Raw genomic sequence first — 20,624 nt, forward strand, 5'->3', positions numbered from 1 at the left:
AACTATGAAGAGAACCTGCTTCTGTTGCCCTGAAACCTTCTCCTGAAGAATGTGTTAGTCACTCAGTCATGTCCGACCATTTGCAACCCCACAGACTGTAGCCCACCAGGTTCGTCTGCCCATGGGATTCTCTAGGCAGGAATACTGGAGTGGGTTCCCACGCCCTCCTCCTACTGAAGAATAGTTATTACCAATTCATGTTGCTTACTTTCCTCCAGGTAAGGAGTCATTACAGAGATTTAAAAAACACATATCTTTAGGGGAAAAAATGCCTCACTGGGAGAACCGTAAGCTTCTTCCTTTTAATAACAGTTCTGACATTTATCACATTTCCCTTTCTGCTTTTGTTGCCAGAAAGCTCAAAGCTGGTTCCCACGATCAGCAGGAGCAGCTGTGTTGGTTTCCATGTGGTGAAGGGACCCGGGGACCTGGGGGCCGTGATGCTGCTGGCGTGCGGGGCCAGGGGGCAGGGTGGGGGCATCAGCACTCCTGTCCCCCTATACAGCTCCCATTCGCCGAGTACTGGGCGCCGCCCCACGCTGTTAGCTTTGTCTGTAAGGTGGGGCAAGTCATCTGCCCGTGTGTGTGTCTCACTGCGGGGTTTGAACTTGGTCTCGGTCTGTAGTAAGCTGCATTTCCTCTGCTGTAGGATGCCCCGCTGGGCACATGAATCTCCTCCTCCTTCCCCAGCCCTCATTCGCTAATTCATGAAACTTTTGGCCTACTTGTGCTTTATGAAGACCTCTTTAAGTCCCTCCTAGAAAGAGTTGGGGTAAAGTTAAGGAAAGGGCTTTGTCATTGAAGCTGCCAAGGGGGCAGGAAGGGTGGTGGGGGAGGGAGGCCTTCATAGACCTTTGAGAGGAGAATTCCAGGTCTCAGATGGGCTTTATGAAAACTCTGTCAATAAAACTGAGTTTTCAGATAAGCCCTTGAAAACAGTGCCAAGTGACAATGACTTTTTTTTTTTTTTTTTTACTATCACTAAAAACACCTGGAAGATTCCACTGGTCAAGCCAGGAAGGATGAATTTACTTTAAGAATTTTTGAAACATTGGTACAAAGTGTAAAAGAACTTTGCTCTCAAAAGAGCTTGTTGATAGTGAAAATATTTTTCTTGAAATTAGTTGTAGCAACATGGATAGACCTAGAGATTATCGTACTAAGTAAAGTAGGTCAGACAGAGAAAGACAAATATAGCAGTTTTCTGTGGAACCTAAAAAATAGTACAAATGGAGTTATTTATAAAACAAAAACAGTCTTGCAAACAGACAAGACAAACCTGTGGTTACCAAAGGGGAAAGGCAGCGAGGGATAAGTCAGGGGATTGGGCTGAATAGATGCACACTACTGGGACTTCCGTGGTAGTCCAGGGGTTAAGAACTTGCCTTCCATAGCAGGGCACATGGGTTTGATCCCTGGCTGGGGAACCAAGATCAAACATGCCGTGGGGCATCTAAGCCCACACGCCGCAACTGCTGAAGCCCACACACGTCAGGCCTGTGCCCTGCAACAGCAGAGGCCCCCTGCCCAGCGACAGAGCCTGTGCAGCCGTGATGATGATAATAATAAATATTTTTTAAAAATCAGATACACACTACTTCCCAGGTGGCACTAGTGGTAAAGAACCCACCTGCCAGCACAAGATACGTAAGAGACGTGGGTTCGACCCCTGGAGGAGGGCATGGCAACCCACTCCAGAGTTCTTGCCTGGAGAATCCCCATGGATGGAGGAGCCTGGTGGGCTACAGTCCATGGGGTCACAAAGAGTTGGACAGCACTGAAGTGACTTAGCATGCATGTATGCATGCATATATATATGCATATAACTGAATCACTTTGCTGTATACTTAACACAGTACTATAAATCAAGTATACTTCAATAAGAAGGATGCAGCCCTCATTTAAGGGAGTAGGTTCTTCCTCAAAACGTTGAACCTGTTTACTATATGACCCAGTAGTTCCACTGCTAGTCATGTTTACCTGAGAGAACCGAAAACATATGTCTATAAAAAAAGGGTGTACAAATGTTCATGGAAGCATCATTCATAATAGCCAAAAGGCAGAAAGAATTCAAATTTTCATCAGTGGAGGAACCGCTAGACAAAATATGGTACTCCCATGTGATGGAGTATTACTCAACCATAAAAAAGCAATGGGGTAGCTACACATGCTCCAGTGTGGATGAACCTAGGAAACATGTTCCGTAGGGAAGCCAGGCAGCAAGGTCACGTATTGTACCATTTTATTCATATGAGATGTTCAGCAGAAGCAAGCTCATAGAGACAGAAATTAGTGGTTGCCTGTGACTGGGGCAAGAATAGGGTGGGATGGTGGGAGCAGGGTGTGTGTGTACATGTGTGTGTGTCTCACTGGGGGGTTTGAACTTGGTCTCATCCTGTAGGAAGCTGCCTCTCCTCTGCTGTAGGATGCCCCGCTGGGCACATGAGTCTCCTCTTCCCTTCCCCAGCCCTCATTTTCTAATTCATGAAACTTTTGGCATATTTGTGCTTTATGAAGACCTCTTTAAACCCCCTCCTAGAAAGAATTGACTTGTGATGGGTGTGAAGTTTCTTTTTGGACGATAGAAATTTTCTAGAAATTAGGTCGTGGTGATGTTTGTACAATCTTGTGAATATACTGAAAACCACTGAATAGTACGCATTATAACGGTGGATATTATAGTATGTGAAATGTATCTAAATGATAATAAAAAAGAAGAGACACTAGACAAACTTGAAGAAGCCTGGTGCTGCTGAGGAGTGATGCTATACCTAGGAAATGGATCTATGTTATTCTTAAAGGAAACCCTCTGTAATGTAGCCTCACCAGCAATGTCATTTCATCTATTACCGGCACCTGGTGATAAGCAGGTACACAGAGCCAGAGCCTCCAAAATGTCCAGGTGTTGTGGAGTCGGGGAGGGTGGGGAACTCAGGGAGAATTGTGAGAATCTGGGGAGCCTCTGCCTCCATCATGAGCAAGCTGCTCTGTTTGGCTTTGTGTATCTGGCTTCATGAGATTCCATATTCTTTGCTATTAAAGAAACTGGTACCATCAAAAAAAAGATGAGTCAACCTAAATATATCTAGACATCTCTATTTAATTAAATTTTCTCCTCAAAGAATAGCATTCTTTAAGAAGAAGAAATATGTGTAATAGATTGGTATGGTGCCCAAAACCCAGTGGTCAGTCACTGAATGGTTATCATCAGTAAAGATTTGATTGTGACCATTTGCTAGTAGAAGTAGAACAAGCAGATAAGCCCCGGGTTCTCTGGCAGATTGAAGTCGAGCGTGTGGGTGTGATTTTGTATCTGTTGCCCTTGGGAATGGTGACCTATTAGTACATGCTGCCTGAAAAGAATCAGTCTTTTTGAAAACTATTTCTGTATTTAATACTCTTTTTTTTTGAGGCCCCTGGGAATTTCTGTAAATATTTATTGCTCCAAAAATAAAATGAAAGATTTTTAGAAAATTTTCTAGAGCAACACCACAAGGAAGTTTGTAACTAGAGTTTTCTTATTAAATCCTAAGCTGGTACTAAAAAAGCAGAAATACTGTGTATATGTAAGCACTTCCTTTATCCTAGTTGAAAAGTATTGCCATAAATATTTACAGATTTTATATTTTAATGGTTTAATAGTGTACTGTCATTTGTTTGCTTGGGGGCACCTTAATTTATTTTATTCTTTCCTTTCTTAATGATATTGGCCACCAAAATAGGGGGAAAAAATCCAAGTGGTTTAGAAAGGAATTTTTTAAATACAGTGGAGGACAGATGTAAATTTTTTTTTTAAGTAACCCCTCATCCAGTCCCTGAAATAGAATCCTAAAAATACAGTTGGCCTGCGTGTTGGCTCACAGCAGAGTGAACTCTTGTGCGTGCTCTCAGGGACTGTCAGCTGCTGGCACCAAAGGCTTCTGCACTTTCTTCCTGCAGAAGCTTGTTAGGATTCTGTCTTTCTTTTTTTAAACCCTGTTTGGGGGACTTCCGTGGTAGTTCACTGGTTAAGAGTTTGCCTTCCAGTGCAGAGGACGCAGGTTCAGTCCCCTGGGTGGGGAGCTAAGACCTCACGTGCCACAGGGCAGTGAAACCTGTGGGCTGAGCTGCTGAGCCTGGGGTGCTCCGGGGCCTGTTGCCAGCTCGAGGAAGCCCCCGTGCCACAGTGAGGACCTGGTGTGGCCAAATAAATAGTATTTTAAAAAAAGGAAAAAGCTAAACCCCATTTGATGGTAAAAATGGTGGGAGTGAAGGAAAGATAGAAAATAGTGGCTTGTGTAGGAGGTCATCCTGATGATATTACACAGAAATTTAATTTGCTGAGAATTAAAATGTAAGGGTAAAATATCTGTTACTGGGGGAGCGGTTTAAAAAAAGTAAGGTCTGTATAGATTCCAAATTACCATGCAATTAAAAAAAAAACCTGTGTGTATTATCTGTTGATAAGAAAGTCAAAAATCTCCTTGGTATAGGATCCTGCCTTTTGTATGAATAAAGGAAGCTAAGGCTATATATTCATACCCCTTTTTCTTTGCGTAAAAGGCAACTGTGGGTAAATGCATAAATAACTAACAGAAAGGGTTATTTTCCGTGAGAATGTTATTTCCCGTGAGAAGGGTCTAGGTGGTAGGAGACTGGATAGACGCAGGACAGAGGTGGGAGCCAACTCATTCCTGAATATTTGTTCTGCATGTATATTAATGTATTATATTGCTGCTGCTGTTTAGTCATTCAGTCGTGTCTGACTCTTTGTGAGCCCATGGACTTAGCCCGCCAGGCTCCTGTGTCCATGGAGTTCTGCAGGCAAGAATCCTGGAATGGGTCGCCTTCCTTCAGGGGATCTTTATGACTCAGGGGTTGATCCAGCGTCTCCTTCATTGACAGACAGCTTCCTTACCACTGAGCCACCTTGGAAGGCCCAATGTATTAGTACTACATTACAAATATTCACAAATACTGTATTCCCTGTTCACAAAGTGGACTTCACAAACTCGAGGGTGAGAGCAGAAGATGGTGACTGAAAATGCAGATGCCATGGTGAGTCCTGGCTCTGCCCCTTCCCCACTGTGGGAGACCTCGTTCAGATGCCCTCTTGTGCCTTCATTTTCTCATCCGTAAAGTTAATTCTTGGAAAGAACTCGCAACAGCCTCTGTCATACAGTTTCTGCTGGTGTCATTACTAGTAGTTGAGCACTGATGACCATTCTCATGTTGCCTGTCGAGTGTCTAATCTTTGCAGCAGCTGGTAAATGCATGTGGCTAAGAGCCTGGCCTCTGAAGTAGACAGAATTGAGTTCAAGTCCCCAGACTGTGTCAGTTCTTAGCAGTGTGTCCCTTCCTTGCATAGATGCTGGAGTGGAATTGACCAGGTTGCCTGCATAGGGAAGGCACCATCCTGAAGTCTTGATGGAAGATGCCGTATTCAGAAAAGCCAGGAGAGGAGGTCATTCATCCTTGCATTTTGATCTTACTGTCTCTTGTCCAGATCTGCATTCAAGCTGGCCCTGTTTTATGTCAGCTCTTCCTAGAACGGCCTGGAGGACTCTGTTCTGGAGGGACTGGTAGGATTGCACACTGGCCTGGGACTGTCCAGGGCAGGGTACGGATGAGAGCCAAACCCATGGTTTCATTTGAGAATCAGTTAATAATAGAAATGAGAACAGCCTGGCCAGGTTACGCTCTGAGGTTTGGGCTTATGTGGGAGGTGGGCGTCTGTAGTCAAACCAGTGTCCTTGCTTTTTATTCATCATTGTCCCTCAAGTCCCCAGTTATGCATGATGTATCCTTAAAAATTGTCCCGTGCCAGCCACTCCCCATCTGCAGGCCTGGCCTCGGAGGCGGTTTTGGGCAGAGGGGGTGGCTCCCATGGTTGATAGAATTGTGGAGCAGTCTTTCCGGGTACCCCGCCTTGGGGCACACACATTTGTATGGCCCCTGACTATACTTCCCCGGAGTAGGAAATGCAACCCACTCCAGTGTTCTTGCCTGGAAAATTCCAGGGACAGAGGAGCCTGGTGGGCTGCAGTCTTTAGGGTCGGAAAGAGTCGGACACGACTGAGTGACCGAGCATTCACGAAGGCATAACTGCCTGGGCACAGGGCCGTCTCAAGGAAATAACGTATCAGACCGGCTCTGTTAACTGGAAGGAATATGTATCACGCCCTAGTGGCTGCAGTAGGTACGATTGTCTTCATTTTAGGGTAATCGAGGCACCATGGTGAGGCACTTCAGCCAAGCAGATCCAGGCAGTTGTGAGGGATGTCAATTATAGAGAGTTCCAAAGAATGGCGGTCCTCAGAGTGAGGGCGGAGGAGGAAGTGGCAACCTGCTCCAGTATTCCTGCCTGGAGAAGTCCATGGACACGGGAGCCTGGTGGGCTACAGTCCATGGGGTCGCAAAGAGTCGGACACGCCCGAGTGCCTAAGGCACACAGGGTGAGGGCAGGGTCTTGGCTTTCTCACCGGATTTGAGCTGTGGCTTTGCCACCGTCTGATGGACCTCACACCAGCGGACCTCGCTTTCTTGATGAGGTCATCCTGGTGGTGCCAGTGACGGTCAGGAGATGACAGTCAGGACCCCCGCCCCGAGCCTCCCGCCCCAGGGGGTGCCCCGGGTGGCGGGCGGGCCCAGCTCTGTTCTGCTTCAGGCAGGAGGTGTCAGTAGCTGGGCTTGGTGACACTGCTTTGCAAGATGCTCTTGATGGTGCCCAAGGAGGGAGCTTTGGAAGCAAAGAAGGACGTTTCCTTTCATTTCATTAGTGCATGTCTCTAGTGGGTCAAAAGAGATGTGAAAGTGATGAGCGTTAAAAAGTTACAGCGGCAGGTCTGTCAGTGGTTTTTTAAAATAGAGATGTGAAAACAACCAAATGGTTATCACCTTTCCCATAAAACTGGTTCTGGGAACAGCTAAAACTGAAAACCACGCCCTTGATTTTACTTTTACATGGCTTGTAATGTCCGGTCTCCGCCTTTTCTATGGGTTGCTCTTAGGGGCACATAATGGGTGGTCCCCCCTCCCTCTCACATTATTTCTTCTACGTGAGGGTTTGGCCCAGAGGCAGTGGGACTGGGAAATTGTGATTCCATCTGGCTGCATTTTGGGGGAAGAGTCTTGGTATTAAATTCATATTTATTAGCAGGGTTACTGACTTTTAAAAAATAAATATTCTGAAGGGTTTTATTTTTTTCCTCTTGATTTAATTGTGAGACTGTTACTCAGTTTCTAAATTTCCAAGTTTATTTTTAGAAAATTGGAGGGGATACCAATTTTGTGCTTTTCAGATGTATAGTTCAAATATATTTTCAAGCCAGTGGGTTTTATGTGTGTATTATGCATTGGTCCTGCAAATCAAATTTACATTTTCTAATGTTATGAGAAGCGCTGTCAGTGCCTGCTATTCTGGCTTTGATGTTGGCAGGAGGACAGAGGATTAAGGCAGATGAGGGTGTTGGTCTGACTCCCTGTGTTCTGTGGGATCACAAGTAAAAGTCCTCCAAATCTGGGCATTACTCTGGTGACATTAGCAGAAACTGGAGTTCTCGCTTTTCAGAGCTTAGCACAACGCCTGCTGGAGTAACCAGCCAATTCTCTCCTGAATCAGCGTGTTGTGCCAGCGCTGACATACTGGTATGTGTGTGGTGTCTGCTGATTCAGAATTGCCACCGTGACCCAGATCATCGGCATCTGGGGAGAACCTCTGTATCTGTGCACGGTGTTTCTACTAGAGGTGGATTACAACGGAGAGGCAGGAGCATCTGCTGAGAAGAGTGCACTCGGGGTTTATTAAGAGTGAAAGCAGCATTATCACAGCCACCGTTTCCCGAATCAGACTGGTGTCCTGGGCACCGTGTGGACGGCGTTGCTACTTGACCTCCCGCATCTCAGGGGCCCCTTGCTCTGTGAGGGTGGGAAGTTCAGTGGAGCACGTGGACTCTCTGCACTGAGATGCCCACTGCGTTCAGACAGACAGACTTCTCGGTGAGGTTGGCAAGAAGAGCAGCTCGAGATTAAAGGTGTTCAGGCGGTCCTGTTTTTAAGACCGCGGTGCATTTTGACATTCAAGCCTGGAAGCGCATATTCGGCTCCTGTCCTGGTCCTGGGAGTGGCTGTCTCTCAGGGGCTGGAGAGTTCTTTCCATGAATCAGCTGCAGGGAGTTCGTGTGTGCGAGGCCCTGCGGTGATGATGCTGCGCTCTTCATCTTAATGTTAAAATTTGCAAAGTTAGAGACGATACTGTTTTTACTGGGGGTGGGATGGTCAGAGATGTTTTTCCTCGGGGAAGTGATGTACAAGGTCTTACTAAGAGTTGCTTCTTCTAGAGTGTATACTCGGGGGAGTGGGGGTTGCTGGGGAGGGGAGGGAGTAGGAAGAATCTTAGGCATTTTCCTTAAACACTTTTTTTCTTTTGTTCATTTCTAGTCTTTATAACCTGGCTTCACTGGAACTGAGAGAGAATCTACTTACTTATCTCCCTGAGTGAGTCTCTGGGGAGAAGGAGAGGGGGGGTTTCATACTGAATAAATTTCCTGAAGCATTAAAAAAAAAAAAAACTACAGTAGCTTGTCAAAAAGAAGTTCTGTGTCTTTTGGAAAATTTGAGAGATGCCAGCCTTAATAGACTTCCTGTGCAGTATTTATGGCCATAAAATCCAGATGAATCTTATTTTGGGAAACTAGTCCAAGTGAGGAATCTCATGTTGCTTGGCATTTCTAAGTCCCAAGAGTTCCTTCCCTTTGTAATTTTTTTTTTTTTAATAGCTCCCTTACCCAGCTACGGAGACTAGAAGAACTTGATTTAGGAAACAATGAAATATATAATTTGGTAAGTCTGTACTGAAGAGAGATTTGAATTTCACCTTGTTCCTAGTTATGATCACAAAATATTTGGGGGGCATCTCTAGGGATGCTCTTAAGCCAGTGTTTCCACAGAGGCAGCTTGGCAACATTAGAGCATGCGCTTTGGTTCACACGGGTTATGGGTAATGATTGGGGGATGGAGGTGACGGCATGAGTAGAAGCAGCTGGCATTCCTGGGGAGTCTTGGGGATGCTTTTAGGGGAGGGGTGCTGATTTTAGAGAAGTACCCACAAACCTCCGCTGTGATACTCCATTCCCAACTGCTGAGTGAAGGTCCTTCCCTTCTTAATGGGAGGCTAAATACTGGAGCTTTGTTACCATAACATTGCTTTTTGTTTTAGCCAGAATCAATAGGAGCTCTCTTACATCTAAAGGATCTCTGGTTGGACGGAAATCAACTGTCAGAATTACCTCAGGTGAGTGGTAATTTCACAGTTTCCCTCCAAAACATAAAAAGACCACCGTCACCCTCATGCATCCCCTGCTCCTCCATGAGATTTTCGAGAAAAGGGAGCTTGAAAACTGAAGTGTTGGTTGCCAAAGCAGATTTGGAAAAATACGTTGAACGTTCATCACGCCACATTGCCATAAAAAATTGAAAGCCTCAACCCACCATTTCTAAAGATAGTAAATATATCTTTTGGTGTGTGAAGTCTGCATTTTATTTCATCCTGGCTTGAGGCCTGGGTTGCCTGCTTGAAGCCTAGCTCATTTGGAAATTACCAGGATCCCAGATTCTGATGACAGAAGTTTCTGCCACTGTTGGTGATATGCCAAGTGTTTTGGGACAATTTGAGCACATTTTGCTGTGTAATAGTTGATTTAAAATCAGTGCAAAAAGTTGCTACTTCATGTTTTTTCCAAATGTTGCTTATGGTATAGCTGGAACGTCACATGTTGTTTCCGTCTTTACTGCTGTTACCAAGTGTGAGGAACCGTGTTCCAAGTGAAACGGGGTCATGTGGGCCTCTGTGTATGTGGTCAGCTTGTGGGTTCTAGCACGCAGACCCACCTTCCCATGAGTTGAGAGAGAAACTTGAACAAACAACAACACACAGGCGTTTCCCCCAACTTTGTTTTTCTCCAGCTGTTACTGAATTCTACTCTTAGGGCCTCTTAGAGCCAGGGTTTAAAGTCCATGTATTTCATGATGGTCGCGGTCTGTGTACTGTATGGTAATTCAGGAACTGTCTCTGCTGGGCTCCCTGAACCAGCCATGACGGGACCGTGCCCTTTGGCTGGAGAAGGTGTATTTGTGCAAGGAAGTCTGGTGCTGTAAAAAAGCACTTGAGTAAAATTCTAGTTGTAGTTATGTGCTGGAATTGCCAGGACATCACCGACGACTCATGCAACTAAGGAGCTAATTTGAGTCTGTTTCTGAGGTTTTGGCTGCATTTGGGAAAAGGAAAGGGCAGATCAGCAGCTGATATGAGTGAGGGTTTGATTAACAGATTTCTCTAGGAAGTTATGAAACGTCCTGATTAAGAGAATTCTAGTTACTTAAAAGAGTCAAAGGATGGGGCAGAAATGCCAGGAAGATATTAAGAAAGTAATAAAATACCAGCTATAAAGGCTGGATAAACAACAAGGCCTTACTGTGGAGCACAGGGGACTATATTCAGTATCCTATGATAAAACAGAATGGAAAAAGAATATGAAAAGAATCCACATATGTATAACAAGTCACTTTGCGGTATAGGAGAAATTAACATGGCATACCTCAATAAAATAAAAAGCTCTTAGACGTGCAGTGGACAGATACATGTAAACAACGATGTGCAAAATGTCACGTCCTAAACACAAAGAAATTAACCTGCCACTGATCATGTTATTCATTTTTTTTTAATGCATTTTTTTTTTCTCTTTGGCCCACTCGTATAACCTTTTATTGAGTCAGGACTAAACTCATCAGACAGTCTCAGATAATCAGTTATTTTCCTGTCTTCACTGATGACAGAAAGAAAAGGAGACAAAGACACTGTTTAAAGGAATAAATTTAAAAAGTAGACTATCCTCAGGGAGCCTGGCCTGAAATGAGTAGAAAGATGAGTAGAAAAAATGGTTTCCTCCAGGCAGGAAATGCAGGGGTGGGGTCCCAGGGTGTGTGTTGGTTGGGGGTAAGCTGGGTAGAGTTGTTCAGGCCAAATTCGGTGCTGATTTAGGAGTCTGTCCTCACATAGACTTCAGGGGGCCACTGGAGTTCGAGGTGGAGTTTCATTCCTGGCCTGGAGTGATGTTTCCGGGGGGAAGGATGGAGGCACAGTTGTGAACAGACTTGGGCAGAGGGTGTCCAGACCTGTCCAGGCGGGAGGGTGCTGAGTGTGGGAGGGAACAGGCTGGCGGCCGGTCGGGAAAGGGGGCAGAGGTAAGAGGGAGCACGTGTCGGGAGAGTGGAGGGTCCGACGCCTCTGGACTGCAGCTCGGGCCCCAAGGAGGTGCCTCCCCTCCTGGGCCGGCTCTTCCCTTTCTGAGCGGTCTGGCGCTCTTGTCTCAGGTATTAACAGAGAGAGAACGTGTGTGTATGTGTGTATTAATAGTGTGTGTCTGTGTGTGGGGGGTGTGTGTATGTGTGGCTCTGTTGTCTTGGGTATTAACAGTGTGTCTGTGTGTGCCCGTGTGTGCATGCGTGTATTAATTGTGTGTGTGTGTCTGTGTGTGCCCGTGTGTGTGTGTATTAATAGTGTCTGTGTGTGCCCGTGTGTGCGTGTGTGTATTAATGTGTGTGTGCCTCTGTGTGTGTGTGTATTAATAGTGTCTGTGTGTCTGTGTGTGCCCGTGTGTGTGTGTATTAATAGTGTCTGTGTGTGCGTGTGTGTATTAATTGTGTGTGTGTGTGCCCGTGTGTGCATGTGTGTATTAATTGTGTGTGTGCCTGTGTGTGTGTATATTGTGTGTGTGTCTGTGTGTGCCCGTGTGTGTGTGTATTAATTGTGTGTGTGTGTCTGTGTGTGCCCATGTGTGCATGTGTGTATTAATAGTGTCTGTCTGTGTGTGCCCGTGTGTGCGTGTGTGTATTAATGTGTGTGTGTGTGCCCGTGTGTGCGTGTGTGTATTAATTGTGTGTGTCTGTGTGTGCCCGTGTGTGTGTGTGTGCGCCCGTGTGTGCATGTGTGTATTAATTGTGTGTGTGTCTGTGTGTGCCCATGTGTGTATTAATAGTGTCTGTGTGTCTGTGTGTGCCCGTGTGTGCGTGTGTGTATTAATGTGTGTGTGTGTGTGTCCGTGTGTGCGTGTGTGTATTGTGTATGTGTCTGTGTGTGCCCATGTGTGCATGTGTGTATTGTGTGTGTGTGTCTGTGTGTGCCCGTGTGTGTGTGTATTAATAGTGTGTGTGTGTCTGTGTGTGCCCGTGTGTGTGTGTGTATTAATGTGTGTGTGTGTGCCCGTGTGTGCGTGTGTGTATTAATGTGTGTGTGTGTGTGCCCGTGTGTGCGTGTGTGTATTAATGTGTGTGTGCCTGTGTGTGTGTGTGTATTGTGTGTGTCTGTGTGTGCCCATGTGTGTGTGTATTGTGTGTGTGTGTCTGTGTGTGCCCGTGTGTGCATGTGTTTATTAATTGTGTGTGTCTATGTGTGCCCATGTGTGTGTATTAATAGTGTCTGTGTGTCTGTGTGCCCGTGTGTGTGTATTAATTGTGTGTGTGTGTCTGTGTGTGCCCGTGTGTGTGTGTATTGTGTGTGTGTGTGCCCGTGTGTGCGTGTGTGTATTGTGTGTGTCTTTGTGTGCCCATGTGTGTGTGTGTGTATTAATAGTGTGTGTCTGTGTGTGCCCGTGTGTGCGTGTGTGTATTAATTGTGTGTGTGTCTATGTGTGCCCGTGTGTGTGTATTAATAGTGTCTGTGTGTCTGTGTGCCCGTGTGTGTGTATTAATTGTGTGTGTGTGTCTGTGTGTGCCCGTGTGTGTGTGTATTGTGTGTGTGTGTGTGTGCCCGTGTGTGCGTGTGTGTATTGTGTGTGTCTGTGTGTGCCCGTGTGTGCATGTGTGTATGTGTGTGTGTCTGTGTGTGCGTGTGTGTATTAATAGTGTGTGTGTGTGTTTCTGTGTGTATGTGTGCGTGCACATGTGTGTGCGCGCTCCAGTTTCCCCGGGGAGCAGCTGAGCCCCTGTTGTCCCACGTGCTGCCTGTCACGGCAGATAGAAAGGAGTTGGCTTCCTCCAGGACTTCGCAGGCTGTTCTGAGTATTGAGCCCAATACTGGAGAACTGGCGTCTGGCTGCTTGTTTTTCCTTCATGCCCAAACTGTGGGGACTTCAAGTGACTGGTTTTCTCCCGGCACCCGCGTCCTCACCTTGCTGAGGGGATGACTCCCCACCTGCCTGCAGGCGGAGGGCCTGGCCTCCCTTGCCAGAACCATATGTGTGATTCATACAGCTTCCCGTTTTCATTGGAAGGGGGTCTGGAAACACCCCTGCTGTCACCTTCGGCCAGCACTGGAGAAACATCCTCAGGACCACTCTGCGGTTTGATCTGGAGAAATCAGTATAAGAAATTCCTCCATACGGTGACTGGTTCTGATGTGACTTTCTTTCCTTGTGTCCTTGATGCAGGAAATAGGAAATCTGAAGAACCTGCTCTGCTTAGACGTCTCTGAAAACAGGTTGGAAAGGCTTCCGGAAGAGATCAGCGGCCTGACTTCATTGACGGATTTGGTCATTTCGCAGAACTTGCTAGAGATGCTCCCAGACGGCATCGGTGAGTATGGCGCCAGCTGCCACCGTTCTGGCTGTTGGGTGCTGGGGCATGGTTCCTTCAGTCATTTGCTTTTGAAGAAGGAAAGCAAGGAGTATTTAATACAGTTTAAATTTCTCTATATGCAAGCATTTCTGTTTTCCTGGTCTGGTAGCAGGTATATTGGACATATATTACTACTTTCTTGTGTTGACCTGTGTACTTCCTCTGCGGCTTGTGTTCATGATTTTGGTGGGGATCAGCCCAAATCATAGAATGTGTTTTGGGCATATGAACAGTTATCAAGACTTTTCTAATTGAGCATCGCAAATAGTTTATGCGGAATGACCTTTGACTTCATGGTGTGACCCTCAGGAAGGGCTGTTACTGGAGGGGGGTGGGCACACTGAGCCGTTTCTGGTCCATCGGGAATCATCTTTTCCTTGAACCATTCTGTGCTGTTTCCTTTAAAAAACAGTCCAGACGTTTCCTTTACCGAAAAGGAGCTCAGCCCAGGGTGAGAAAATAAACACAGAGAAGATAAAAACAGACGTGGGCTGTCAGCTCTGCCATAGCCAGGCCTTCCTAGAAACTGTAGGAAACTATATTTAACCTGTGTGTGGCTGTCATAGGACAGCTTCTCTGACCTTCACTTAACTTGCATTCTAAACATCAAAGGGCGTTTGGGAGAGGTTTTCAGTAGTCGGAGAAACTGTGTAACGGGGCCGGCTTCCTTTCTGGCATCTGGTCCAGATGAAAGGGTCGCTGATAAGAGCGGCTTGGCAGAAGGAAAGACAGATGCTGTCTTTCAGGTGAGTCTGGTTGGGGAGCTGATGGGGACTGTGACTCTAGGTGGGAATGTCTGGTAGGAATCACGTGTAGCATCAGAGCAGCTGATGCTGCTCTGGGATGTTTGGGGACTCAGGATGTTTGGCTGCTGGGAAAGGGGAGAAATAGGCCTGAGATGGCTGACATCGGACCTCTGAAGGGCTGTCAGGTAGAAGGAGGCGTCGACTCATTCTATCTTCTAGTTTAAGAGGGTACAAGGAAAAGGTTGTGGATCTCAGTTTGATTTAAGAAAGAGCTTAACCTGCATCTCTTAGGAATCAGTGTGGGCTGCTTAGTGAAGAAATGAGCCTCCTGGCACTGGAAGTATTCAGGGAGAGTCTGCAGGCCCACTTGTGAGTGGTGGTGTTGAGGAGTCTCTTGGGGTGAGCTCTGCCAGCTGTACGTTCCATGCCCCAGAGATGATGCTGACGAGTCCGTGGCCTGAGGACTGGGGGGCCCTCTGGGGACAGTGTTAGTAGGTACTGACTATGCTGAATGAGGAGCTTATGATTTGGTGAGCTCCCCTTGCCCTGCCCCATGACCGCACTCAGAGCGAGTTCATCCTTTCAGCGTCTCCCCGTCTCCAGCTTTATCGCTTCTGTGATAGAGGCTGTTCTCTGACTGTCCTGAGGATAGTGACGTCACGCTGGCCACTCTCTGTGGATACCGAGGACACCTGCTTGGTAGGCTCAGCTCCCATGCAGGAGTAGTTGACAGTGAGACTGATGACTCGGGGTCTCCTCCAGCCCATGGAGGCTACAGAGGCTGCGGTAAACCGGCTCTTACCCTGTGGCCTGAGGGCACCTCTCATGAGTCTGTTCTGCACCCTGAGTGAAACAGACCTGTCTTAATGTGGCTTTCCAGAGATTACCATCTGACCCTGCAGGCACAGAGATATCCCTTGTAGGGATCTTCACTGACTCATCCACAGATGATAGAATAGATTGCCACGTGCTGTCTTTTGTATTTAGCGAGGATGACTCTTGTGTGTATTAGTTGTTCAGTTGTGTCTGACTTTTTGTGACCCCATGGACCATAGCCCATCAGGCTCCCCTGACCACAGAATTCTCCAGGCAAGAGTCCTGGGGTGGGTTGCCATCTCCTTCTCCAGGGGATCTTCCCAACCCAGGAATCGAACCCAGGTCTCCTGCATTGCAGGCAGATTCTTTGCCATCTGAGCCAGGATGATCCTTAGAGTAACATAAAAGTCTCTCCTCTGTACACAAGACGTTTCCTGTTCTTAAATCTCTATCAAGAGCCAACTCTTTGTTTTTTCCTGAAATCTATGGGCTTTGACATGATGTTTTTAGGTAGCAACTTTTTAAATGATTCGCCATTAATTGTCTACTGTTTCTGACAAGCAGAACACATTATTTTAACTCTCAACCTTTTGTACTCTAAATGCAAATAGCACAATTTCTTGAAGCTGGGAGAGGAAACCAAACGAGAATGGAAATTCCAAACAGCAAGCAGAGGGGAAATGCCAAGTGGTGACCAGAAAAACAGCAATAACTAATGAGCCTAAATAATTTTTACAGGAAAACTGAAGAAACTGTCGATCTTGAAGGTGGACCAGAACCGACTCACCCAGTTGCCCGAGGCGGTGGGAGACTGTGAGAGCCTCACGGAATTGGTTCTCACGGAAAACCGGCTCCTGGTGCGTGTGGCCCCAGGGTCAGAGGGAGAGGTGGTGTGGGTTTCGCATCGGCAGTGCTTTGCAGAGTCGATTCTACGTATTTGTAATTTGGGTGGACCAGATGGCTAACCCCGGGGCCTGAGAAGCAGACTCGGGACATACAGATGATCCCGGTCTCCCCGTCAGAGACCGCCCCATCGTGACGGTCAGGGTATGGACACCTGGGGACGGGAGGCGGGGGGACCGGCCCGGCTGGTGGAGGTGCCTCTGCCCACGTCTGAGGGTGGGCCAGTGGGAACCGCGGTCTGTCTGGTTCTTGGAGCAAATATGAGCGCGGGGGAGGGGTGGGGGCTGGCCCCAGTAAGCCTTGGGGACACTGTGGGGGAGATGCTCTTTTGGGGAGCCAGAGCACGCTCTGACCTTGATCTCACCTGTCCGAGAAGCTGGGTGAGGCCGAGCAGGTGCCCGGGCTTGGACCGGCACGCCCCATCCTCCCGGCGGCGCCTGCAGAGCGGGCTTCTGGGGCGGCTGTGCTCCACCCGCTGCTGCTCCCACCTGCCCCCATTGCTCGCCCCGCTCCCCCCTGTCCTGGCCTTGCAGCGTCTGTTGTCTTTGGTTTACTCTCCTGCCATTCTCTCCACTTCTCCATCTTCGTTTTGTCACTTTAGTTTTGCTGGATTTCTCCTTTTACCTCTTTTTCCCCCTTTCTCCTCTCTTTATAGAAGGAGTAAGTAATGCTTTTTTGGGGAGCAGAGCAGAAAATGACAGCAAGAGTGGGTGAAGGGGGCGGAGCTGCTGGAGGCCTGGGAACATCCCCCTGTAGTCAGGACAGAGGCCTCCTTCCTTGTTTCCGGAAGGAATCTGTTAGAATTACAGATGGTAGTCGTGACAGTTAGACAAGTGACTTCACCCCTGGATTGCATCAGGGTTGAAGATCCTCCTCTCCCCATGGACCCAGAGCCAGTTCCCGCAGGGCTGGAGCGCTCACACCAGCTGGGGCGGTTCCCTCCCCCCACCCCCAACACACACCCCCAGCTCCTGCATTCTTGCCCTCACAGGTGTCTACAAACTAGCATCTCTGTGGTTCTCAGAGGTGCAGGCATGGGAGGGGTGAATGTCAAGCGTGCAAATTTCACTTCCTTGATTTGAAGGGCCTTCGCTACCTCTGTTGCTGGGTGTTTCTCTGTTCCCAGGCCTCTGTCTTTGACCTCATTTCATTGAAACAAACTCTCATTTCTACAAAAATGCAAAATATTAGATGCCACATCCCCAAGTGAGCATTGCAAACACCTACTGTTGAGGAAGGACTTCTCTTGCTGGATGAGATCAGACCCTCTCAGTTCTTGAAAAGATCTGTTTTATCTGTTTTACTCTGAGCCATGTCTAGAGTATGTGTTAATAACAAAAATGTTATTTTAACAGACTTTACCTAAGAGCATTGGAAAACTTAAGAAGTTGAGCAACTTGAATGCAGACAGAAATAAATTAGTGTCTTTACCGAAAGAGGTATGTGCTTTTAAGAAAATAATAATAAAGAAATAATGATATACAAGGGATCAGAGATGTCAAATACTTATGTGCTGCTTTTTAAAGGCGTGAACCCTCGTCTGTGGGTCCAGAGATGGTCGGAGGAATGGTATCAAAGAATGACCATCGGTAACATTGGGGAGAGTAGGTGGGTCCAGATGGCTGTGAGCAGAGTTGGGAAAGGTGAATTCGGAGGGGGACAGAGAGAGTGGCATTTGGGGGCCGGCCTAGGAGAAGAGCAACACCGTTGACAGGAAAGGGTGATTGTGGACTTGGCTTTGGGGGTGATTGGGTCTAGTGAGCAGGTAAGCCCTCCCATGCGCCATTGGAGTTGTGAAGATGGGTCTCGGCGGACCGTCTTCCTGGGCGGAGGCTCATGTGTGGGAAAGGGAGAGGGAGACCTCCACGTAGAGGCAGGTGCCCGGGAATGTAGAGCCCGGTTCTTAAGATTTTTTTGGTCGGTGCTCCCAGCAGGAAAAAAGAGCCTCCACCCCTTGTGGGCGTGGCTGCGTGACTTAGAGGCATTTAACCAAGGAGGGGCCGGAACTGAGAATGGGAGGAAGCCTTGAGGGGTCACATGAGGTGGCATCGGGGTGCTGTTTAAAAGGAAGGCTGTCTTTCTCCTCGGAACCAGGAGAACCTGCCTAGAGATGGGCCGCACCGAGCTTGGTCTCTAAGTGTAAGATGCTGTTCCTCTGCTGTCCAGCAAGCTGCTGAGCCGCTTCCCCCGCCAGGGCCGCACAGGAGGAGGTGTGGCCTCCCCGAGCAGCTTCTCGCTTCCTTCTCTGCTCGACCCTTGTCAACGTCCTTCTTGCAGTCATTTCAGAGCTGTTCTCCAAGCAGCGGGAGCTTGAGCGGCTCACGCTCCCCGGCCGCTTCTGCAGGCGTCTCACCTGGCCTGGTCTTTTCTCCCTCGTCCATGTCGTGTTCAGCAGCCTGGCTTCTCCCTGGGTGAGGCGGCTGGCGCTCCTGAGAGGAAGGGTAGGAATGTTTGTTACAGATTTGACCGCATTCTCTCAGAGCCACGATCGGGACCCTAACATTTAAGTAAAACTGTTTCCAGCACAAAGACTTATGTTTCCATCTTCGCTAAACTGGGACTCAAGGAGAAGATTCTGCTCATTAAATCCTCATTTTGGTTCCAGCGTAAAAGCATTAAACCGAAGGACAGGGCTGGTGTTAATTGTACTCTTGTGGGACAGCGGGTGCAGGCGGGTGTAGGTCAGACGCACAGGCACAGGCAGAGAGGAGGAAGATCCAGGCCCTCCCTCCTCAGCGCCCTGCACCTGCCCGGGTGCTTCCCTGCTCGTTGAAGGAATCGGCAGGGCTGCTTTTGAGCCCGTGAGGCTCTGGATCTCCCTGCTTTACAGACGAGGAAGCTGGGGCCGGCGAGAGCGTTCCCACGGGGGCTCCCGCAGCTGGAGTCTGGAGAAGAGACTCGAGATGTGTCCCCCACGGCCAAGCCCGTAAAAGCCTGGCTGCTCAGCTCATAGAGATCGAACCCCACCTTTTCACCTCTGTGACCTTGACATGAGGCAACCCCTACTTCCATAAAGGAAGTGTAGTTTGGACACTTTAGAAAATCAGTGCATTTGAGGAAAGTTTACAGTAAACCCTGAAGAGGGCACTTTGGAGTATGACGTTGACCCCCAGCAAGGCCCCTACCCTCCCCACATCCCTGGCGCTCTCTGCATTGGGTCTTTCAAAGGGACACATTGTAGACAAGAAGGTAAGTAATTGCTTACCTTAAACTGTCCCCGTCATAGTAGCACCAGCCCTCTTTTCACTCTGAGAGGATGAAATTATGATGCTTTCCTGGCATCTGGGATTTCATCAGGGAATGGAGTTTGTGCCTTTTCCTTCAGCTGCCCAAGAAGGCAGCTGTTTAGGGCCCTGGGGATGGGCTCCTTTCTTGCTCATTTCACCCTCGCTCACACTCGGCTCCCAGACTGGGATGTGTCCAAGTTCTGCTGTGAATCCCAGCTCAGTGACCCTGCAGAAACGGGCAGTGCTGGCCTCTGACCCACGGACTGGGCAGACAAACCATGGAGGGGCACTCCCCTTGCGCTGGGTCTCCTTTGTTGGTCTGGGGTGTGCGTGCGTGCATGTGCGTGCGTGCGTGTGTGTGCATGTTCTCTGACTCCAAGCTTGATACCATCCCATCAAATCCTGCACTTTCCTGATTGGATTCTTCTCTCTTCTCTTTCCAGACATGATTACTTCCTCTTGAACAGTTGTCTCACTCACGCATGACACATTTAAACTAACAATGCCAGCCAACTCCATGTTTATGCGCCCGATCCATAATTGTATTAATGGCCGTTGGTCTGGTGCACTGTGTAGTTCTTCCTCTTTGTCTTTCTTTTCTTTCCCATTTGATAACATCACATACTGTCCATTTTACAGCACAGTTCCTGTGTCTATAGCAGCATTTCTTTGCACTTTTTCCCCATATGGTTGAGGGGAAAATGTTTGTACTGTGTGGGTCACAATAATAGATTCTGTTTGTGTTGTGTGGTGTCACATGCAGTAAACATTTGCAAATCAATGAATGTCTCTTGTTTTCTTAATTGTTAGCTGCTTGGATATTTAGAAAAGTCAGGTAAACTTGCCATCTTGTAAGTATTGTTCAGACCACAGTTTAACTCCAGCTTCCATTCTGCTTCTCAGATGCATGAAGATTCAGATTGGCTGACCACTGTATGCGCTTTTCATTGTAAAACATTGGACATTTTCCTCAAAACTCAGTTTTTCTTTTCGTGAATGACTGCATGGCCTGGACCTAATTTTGTTACATATTTGTCAGATTTGCTCCAGTTATTCTCTCTCAAAAGAATGCTTTTCTGTGAATTGCATCTTAAGTTTTTCAGAAATTTTGAAAGGCATAACTTGGCAGCTCACCTGCCTTCACCAAGTTCTAGTTTATTGGCATGATTCTGTCTCCAATGGGAAGGCTAGATTTGCTTTATTTGATACATGTGGCATGCTTCTAATTTTTCAGGTCACTCATTTGCATCTTTTACCCCTCATCTTACTGCTCAAGTATGTATGTTTCTGTGATAAGGAAGTTCCCTTAAAAAATCCTGGTTTTGGTGGAGGGAAGACTTAT

The 20,624-nt window shown here is 47.5% G+C and overlaps 1 protein-coding gene across 2 annotated transcripts in view; it reads left to right on the forward strand.

Annotated features, from left to right (window-relative positions):
- LRRC1 (leucine rich repeat containing 1) overlaps positions 1-20,624 on the forward strand; it is a 129,351-nt gene that overhangs the window by 90,066 nt on the left and 18,661 nt on the right. For both annotated transcript variants that reach the window (XM_070456673.1, XM_070456674.1), the window contains 6 exons: positions 8,419-8,475; positions 8,757-8,820; positions 9,197-9,271; positions 13,404-13,548; positions 15,891-16,009; positions 17,411-17,494. In XM_070456673.1, the coding sequence (XP_070312774.1) occupies positions 8,419-8,475; positions 8,757-8,820; positions 9,197-9,271; positions 13,404-13,548; positions 15,891-16,009; positions 17,411-17,494 (544 nt within the window). The remainder of the gene's footprint in view (positions 1-8,418; positions 8,476-8,756; positions 8,821-9,196; positions 9,272-13,403; positions 13,549-15,890; positions 16,010-17,410; positions 17,495-20,624) is intronic.

This window comes from Odocoileus virginianus, chromosome 27, assembly GCF_023699985.2.
Source record: "Odocoileus virginianus isolate 20LAN1187 ecotype Illinois chromosome 27, Ovbor_1.2, whole genome shotgun sequence".
In the NCBI taxonomy this organism is placed as follows: domain Eukaryota; kingdom Metazoa; phylum Chordata; class Mammalia; order Artiodactyla; family Cervidae; genus Odocoileus; species Odocoileus virginianus.